Here is a 7,928-nt window from a genome sequence, read left to right as displayed (position 1 = left end):
TACACTCTCTGAGTGGTTGGCATTAGGAAGGGCATCCAGCTGTAGAAACTCTGCCAGATCAGACTGGAGCCTGGTGTTGCCATCCGGTTTCACCAGTCCTCAGTCAAATCGTCCAACCCATGCTAGCATGGAAAGCGGACGTTAAACGACGATGATGATGATGATGATGATGAGCATTCTTGAATTTTTATTTATTTATGTGTTTCAGCCAAGTGGCTGCGGTCATGCTGGTGCACTGAATGTAAGTTAAACAGATGATAGTTGGGCAAAATTTTTTTTTAGCACAAGACCAGTTTCCAAGGTGACCAAGGACAGTTCAGGTTATAAGTTAATTTTATTTTTTGTTAGCCTAATCTCTTAAGTCACAGCTGGTCATGCTTTTAAAGCACTAAATTATTCTCTGCATGGGTCAATGATTCATTTTATCCCTAGCAAAACCATTTAACTGTTAATGGCCCAGTTTATCTAGCTATCCATTGTTATTTAGTTTCTGGTCAATACTGATTGAACAAACCAGTAATCAAAAGTGTTCCTGATGTGATCATCTTGTCATTTAATTGAATGTAGTGTATCTAGGACTACATTATCCGATATATATATATATATATATATATATATACTTTTATATATATTCTTTTTCTTTTATTCTTTTACTGTGGCCATGCTGGAGCACCGCTTTAGTTGAACAAATCGACCCTAGGACTTATTCTTTGTTAGCCTAGTACTTATTCTATCAGTCTCTTTTGCTGAATTGCTAAGTTACAGGGATTTAAACACACCAACATCGGTTGTTAAGCGATAATGAGGGGACAAACACAGATACACACAGAAATATATACAGTGTTTCCGTCTACCAAATCCACTCACAAGGCTTTGATCAGCCTGAGGCTATAGTAGAAGACGCTTGCTCAAATTGCCACACAGTGGAACTGAACCCGGAACCATGTGGTTGGGAAGCAAGCTTCTTACCACACAGCCACTCCTGCACCTATACATATATATATATATATATATATATATATATATATGTTATATTATATTATTATTATATTATTAGTATATATATATACCTTTACTTTTTTGTTTGAAGATATGAGTGATATTTCAAGTAAGTTGAGCAACTACATCATCATCACCATTATCATCATCATTTAAAATCCCTTGTTCATGCTCGCATGGGTTGGACGGTTTGACTGGGGCTGGAAGGCTGCACCAGACTCCAGTTTGATTTGGCTTGGTTTTCTACAGCTGGATGCCCTTCCTAATGCCAACCACTATGAGAGTGTAGTGGGTGCTTTTACATGCCACTGGCATGGGTTCCATTTGCATGACACCAGTATCTGTTACGACTGCAATTTTGATCAGCTTGACGGGTCTTCTCAAGCACAACATAATGCCAATGGTCTCTGTGAGGCCCAACGCACGAGGTTATTGCACAGAGGTTATTTCATTGTTTTATGTGGATACCATTGATAAGTTTGGACAGGTACAGAAATAATTGTCTTCACAAATGATACATACTTAAGGTGTATGGAGAACTACTACTGTATGGAGAACTACTACTGGCCTTCTATGTACATCAGTAGTGATAATGATGATTTCTGTACACGTATGTCATGTGCTGAGCAAGAAATGATCATGGTGGAGGTGTGATGTTAGAAAGGTAATTTATTCTTGTTAACTCCTAAACTTTAGAGTTGCTTATGTTTCACAGCTGGCTTGATTATTTTAACAGCCAGAGAGAATTGTGTCACTCAAGCAATAAATTGTGGTACATTAGATACTTTTATGGGTGTTTAGTCCAGCATCAGGGCTGATCAACAGTATCCTTACCATCATATTTTTCTTAAAACTGTGTACTGACAACATAATTTAATATGTTTAGCCTTGTTTAACACTTTAGCATTTAAACTGGCCATATCTGGCCAAAATGTTCCATTTATTTTATGTTCGAACTGACCTGATCCAGGCTCTCACACGTAACCTACAATGTTATGTTATTCTACATTAAACAATCACAATCGAAATCTCAAAGACACGAGATAATGCATGATTCATTCAAAACAATGTGAATCAATAAGCATTATGTTTAGTATAATAACCTGAACACTAAAGGGTTAAGGCAGTGGGGTGGGATGTGAGGGAGATTGGGCTGCTAATGTTAGGAAGCTGAGTGACCATGTAGGTGCTCTCATTAGTTTGATGCATTATAGTTGTTGGTGTTTAGCCCAAGGTCAACAAGTCTATGATCAGAAATGCTCATGCTGTAACTATTATTTTTTTTTATACTCCAGTGTATCTACTGTGTCTCTCCTTTTCTAAGATGTAGCAGGGTGGGGTAATTTAAGCAGAAGATAAAGATTTTCTTGTAAACAGCCAATCTCTGCTTTGTTGGAGGCAAAATGGAGGAGGGGAACTTTTTTTTTCCCCAATTGCTTTAACCTCCACCAAATGTTTCTGTCTGTTGACATTTTGTTGTAAGAACTTTTACTGTACAAGCATCCCTTGTTATAATGGAAGCATTACAGAATTTCATGAGGCAAGATTTTCAGGATTCCAAGACCATAATACAAGGGAAGGGTGTCCCTCTATGTGTACCTGTTTAAAATCATCTTCTCCGCTCTCGCTATCATTTCCTCTCTCAGTCTCCACCTCTCTCTCTCTCAGTCTCCACCTCTCTCTCTCTCAGTCTCCACCTCTCTCTCTCTCAGTCTCCACCTCTCTCTCTCTCAGTCTCCACCTCTCTCTCTCTCTCTCTCTCGTCCACTCCCTTTTCTTTCTCTTCTCTTTCCCTATAATGCTAAGTGACTCCATGTCTGCTTTCTTTCAGCCATACATAGGTCAGCATTTGTAAATAAAGGTAAACAGCACTGCATTCATTTCTTCATTCTTCCATTCACATGCATCTCTTAGTGTTGTTGTTAGTGTTGTTGTTATGTCATCCCAGGTAAGCTCTCCTCCAGAAGACCTTTGATCCAAGGTTTTCCAAATGTGACTCTTTCTCTTTTAATCTGACACAGTGCATCCAGGACTATATTAATTAATGTATTCCTTCACATTGACATGGTATGATATGACTGCTATTTCTCAACACTATTCTTGTTGTTGATATTTGTATTGTCTTTGGCGTTGTTTGTATTGATTGTTGGTTGTTGCTGTCATTGTTGATGTTATTGTTGTGACTCTTTGAAAGTAATGAAAAAAAAAAGGCGTAAAGAAAAGAAACCAGTAAACAAGTTAACCAGTCAATGCCTGTATATGTTTATAAAAGAAAAGTCTGGAAGCCTTGCTGATTTGTGTTAGTGTGGGTGTATGGCTGAGTGGATGGGTGGTGTCTCAAAACAATGGCAGAGTAGTTTATTTAAAGTTAAGAGAGATTCCAACTGATGTGAACAGTACCATCTGCATACCATCACTTTCATTATTGCCTATCTATGTGTAGTAGTAGTAGTAGTAGTAGTAGTAGCAGCAGCAGCAGCAGCAGCAGCAGTAGTGTCAGGTGCAGTGTGATACATGTAAAATATATTTATTAATGAGCTGGATTTTTCAAAGAGAGAGTATGTGTTATAACTAAGACATTTTAAGATACAAGTTTATAACCTGAGATAACACACACATAAATATATAATGTGTGTGTGTGTGTGTGTGTGTGCGTACATGCACATGAATGTTGATCTTCCACATCTTTGCTTGTTGCCATCTGAGCAAAAGGTAATGTGATGTTTACATTCCTTGTTGACATAGTAACTGCTGTTTTTCATTTTCAAAGATCAGTGAAATAATAAATCACAATTGGAAACAGATTAGAACTGGTGACAAGAAGGGTATTTGCTCATAAAATGCTGCGTTAAATATACCCCATTCTCCATCAAACCTGTAGTGTTCACTCTGGACATAGTCTCGCATGGTGAAACCATCTAATAACCTATGCTAGCATGGAAAAATGGATGTTACGCAAAAGAATGGACAAATATATATCAGACTCTACACCCTTCCAATTAACCCTTTTGTTACCAACCCGGCTGAAACCGGCTTTGGTTCTGAGTACAAATGTTTTGCTTTCAAAAGTTCTTGATTAAAATCTTCCACCAAACCATAGTCACAATTTATGTTCCTAACACTTGCTTAATGATAACTAAGTTATTTTACTAAATCCTTTGTTATATTTAAAATAATTGAAAGAGACATAAAGCATCTCAAAATAAATACAGTAACGAAAGGGTTAAAAAAATGTGTTGAAACTTTAAACAGAAATTACATACCATCATAAATGGCTGCATGGATAAGAAGTTTGCATCATAATTATAAGTGTTCAGGTACAATCTCAAGGCATGACATCCTGGGCAACTTTTTTTTTTTTTACTATAGCCTTAAATCAACTGAAGCTTTGTGAATGACCTTGGTTAAACATAATCTGTGTGAGAGTCCATCAGATAGATGGTTCCAGTTTTTGTTTTTGCTTAACCTGTTAGTTTAACACCACTGTTTTGACTGGTTGGTGCCTTAATCAAAGTCCACTCTGTTGGAAGTTTTTGGGCCAGGTCACTGGTTTTAGGAGACACACACACATCACATGTGCACACTCTTATGATGGACTCACCTGTTAGTTTTGATGTAGGAGGGTCTAACAGTACAGTAGAGAAATGTTAGTTATTCTGTTTGTGTGTCATATTAGAGAACTATATAGAATGATTAGACCAGGCATGGGCAGCCTTTTTTGAGAAGCAGGCCACATGAGAAGTGGTTCATCATCAGGTTGGCTACACTCTTAAGAAAAATTCAAGATAATTTTTCATTAGTCAAGCCAAAGTCTTGCAGGTCACAGATTGCCTATGATTGAATTAGACTATTAGCCACATGGATGATTTGTTTGTAAACTTTGAAGTCGTGGTACACTGTGCCATGACTTCCTTGACTATTTTGGAGTAACCTTCTCTCAGAGACATGATTTTACAATAGGCTGCCTTATTCCATGTGGTCTTGCTACATACCTGACATCACCCCAGTTTTATGTCAACCACTTCGACTAGATGGCTCTGCAAACAACATAGCCATCGTTCCTACTCTTATGACTGACTTGTAAGAACATAACTCTGTGTGTGAGTGTGTGAAAGAGAAAGAGAAAACAGCTGGCTGTTTAAATTCTGGGTTGAAAGCTGTTGGGAGCTAACTTTGCCTCTCATCTCTGGGTTGAGAGAGATAAAATAAAAACAGTCAAAACTGGGGTGAATTAAAAACCAACTACACTCTATCCTTTACATGTAATTGTGCCCAAAATTAAAAATCATTTGAGTAGAAACAGTAGAATCTCAAGAAACAAGTGTTTGTCTTCAACAATTAATAAAAACAGTAAGTAGCAAAGTTGTTAAAATTTCAGATTAGAATGCTTTGCAGTATTTCGCCTGACACTTGGCACTCCAAGTTCAAATCCTGTTGAAGTCAACTATGCCTTTTATCCTTTCAAGGCTGAATAGAAAAAGTACCAATTCAGATCACTAGTTCGGCACAATTGTTACATTTAACTGGTTCCTTGTGGTATTTGTTTTAGCTTTGTGTTTTGAGTTCACGTCATGCTGTAGCTCAATTGGGTGGGATACTTAATCCATTGTTTGGTTTAACACCACCATCTGGCACCTTAGGGGCATGTAGCAAACATTTGGTTCAGGTTTCCACTTTGAGAATACCTTCCTCCCAGAGCTTCAAGGGCCTTGGGAAGGGTCATGGACACTACCTCTCCTACTGATTAAAAAGATGTTAATAAAAAATTGATTAATATAAGCAGTTGAGAAAGTGGAATAAGTTAGTTAGCTGTGAGGAAGAGGTATCAGTAATTTTAAACATAAATTGGGTGTTTTGACCTTTTCCAAAATAATCATGACCAGTTCTACCCCCAAAATGTCAGAGATTAAAGAACTATGAAATAACAACTGAAGGTTAGAAAGTGTGTGAATTAACACATACATACACATTGTACATCTGTGTGTTCTGATGGGTATTGAAGACATTTAAAATGTTGATTTCAAATTTTGGCAAGAAGTTACATGCATCTGTAGGCAAAGAGTATAGTTTGAACTATTGCACTTAATTATTGTCACCACACTGTGTCAAACTAATAGCAAAATTTGAGACAATACAATGCTGTAACACTAAGGATATTGCTGCAATGTAACAAATGAGCCACTGGGTGGGGTTGAAATAAATGTAACTCTACTCCCTGGAGCAAAGACATGAAAGATATGATATCACTACTTTAGTCTTTCAACATCTGGCACAAAGCTAATTCCTCCTCTCTCAGACATCGTCATGTCAGTTGAGGGTTTTTGTCTTGCAACCTCATTAGTGTTAATAGTATGAGAAAAAGCCCTCAGTACACACTGCAAATTGGTTGGCACTAGGAAGGGCATTCAGCTGTAGAAACCATATTAAAGCAGATGTTGGAGTTCAATGCTGTCCTTGGGCTTGCAGGATACTGTTAAACCATCTAACTCCTGCCAGCATGGAAAACAGCTGTTAAATGTGGATGATGATGATGATGATGTGTAATTATGTATATATTGAATATTCAACACCAGTGAAGCTGTCTCTGTTAAAGTGACAATTGTTTTAACCCTTTCGATATCAACCCGGCTGAAACTGCCTCTGGCTCTGTTGTACAAATGTCTTATTTTCATAAGTTTTGAATTAAAATATTCCACCAAACCTTAATCACAGTTTATGTCCCTAACACTAGCTTAATGATAATTAAGTTATTTTACTAAATTCTTTGTTTTAGAATTAATTGAAAGAAACACAGAGTATCTCAAAATAAATGTGGTAATGAAAGGGTTAATCACTCTTTATATCAACTATGATAAAAAAGAAGTAATTTGTTGCACTTTGGGCATTTATCATTTGATTTAAATGAATTTATGAATTAAACATTTCTAAATGAAATATTTGAATATTGCTTGAATATTAAGATCAACAATATGTATTTTCATTGTAGTATGTGTTTGTCCTAATGAGTTGTACAACTTAACTTGTAATTGCATAATTAGTCCATGCAAGCATGGAAAAACATGGAAAAATAATGATGATGATTGCAACTCCCAGTTAATCTCAGTATGTGTTTCTTTTCTTCAGTCAATTATATTTCTACCATATTCATTGTAGTTTCTTGTACTTTTGAAGATTTGTCTCTTTCTTAGCTAAATTTTTTGATTGATTTTTATTTTTATTACCTTTTGCCATCTGTGTTGGGATTGTTCACATAGATTCTCATGAATGTTTTAAACATACACACATATGCATTTGTGTGTATGGTGTGTGTGTGTGTGTGTGTGTGTGTGTGTGTGTGTGTGTGTGTGTGTGTATGTATGTTAACAATTAATCCTTCTAGAATTGATAGTTACATTAAATGATATGGACTTTATACTCTCTGGCACACACACACACATTATTTTACATAAACAATCAGTTGTATATTTGTAAAAATTACATTGAACTCATTGGAAATGAAATCAACCATCTCTGGTTAATAAATGTGTTGACAATGCTCCACAAGTTGGCAGTGATTTGAATAGACACACAGAGGGATACAGTGTGGCTATTTTGAAAATAAGGAAATACATAGCAAAATCATGCTTAAAAGCAGTCAGACATTAAATGAAAGATAACTTAATATATATATTGTATGAAATTTATTTTTGCTAAGAACTTTGAAGTTACTGTCAACTTTTGCCTTCTGAGATAAACACATACACACACATATAGCAAATATACTGTTTGTATGTATATATATATATATATATATATATATATATATATACATATATATATACTCTATTTAAAAGCAGCAGAAATATAACAAAAAAACCGTTACTCTGAGTTTCATGTTCCCGTTCATCGGACAGTTTTGTTACTCCGGTATATATATATATATATATACT

At 36.0% G+C, this 7,928-nt stretch overlaps 1 protein-coding gene across 3 annotated transcripts in view; it reads left to right on the top strand.

Annotated features, from left to right (window-relative positions):
* LOC106880912 (SLAIN motif-containing protein 2) overlaps positions 1 to 7,928 on the top strand; it is a 99,836-nt gene that overhangs the window by 65,551 nt on the left and 26,357 nt on the right. For 2 of the 3 annotated variants that reach the window (XM_014931079.2, XM_014931077.2), the window contains exon 4: positions 2,831 to 2,860. The exons of the other annotated variant lie outside the window; for it this stretch is intronic. In XM_014931079.2, the coding sequence (XP_014786565.1) occupies positions 2,831 to 2,860 (30 nt within the window). The remainder of the gene's footprint in view (positions 1 to 2,830; positions 2,861 to 7,928) is intronic. 3 annotated transcript variants of the gene reach the window in all.

Source organism: Octopus bimaculoides, chromosome 7, assembly GCF_001194135.2.
Source record: "Octopus bimaculoides isolate UCB-OBI-ISO-001 chromosome 7, ASM119413v2, whole genome shotgun sequence".
NCBI lineage: Eukaryota > Metazoa > Mollusca > Cephalopoda > Octopoda > Octopodidae > Octopus > Octopus bimaculoides.
The sequence above is the reverse complement of the archived record's forward strand: the minus strand, read 5'-3'. Positions and strand labels throughout refer to the sequence as shown.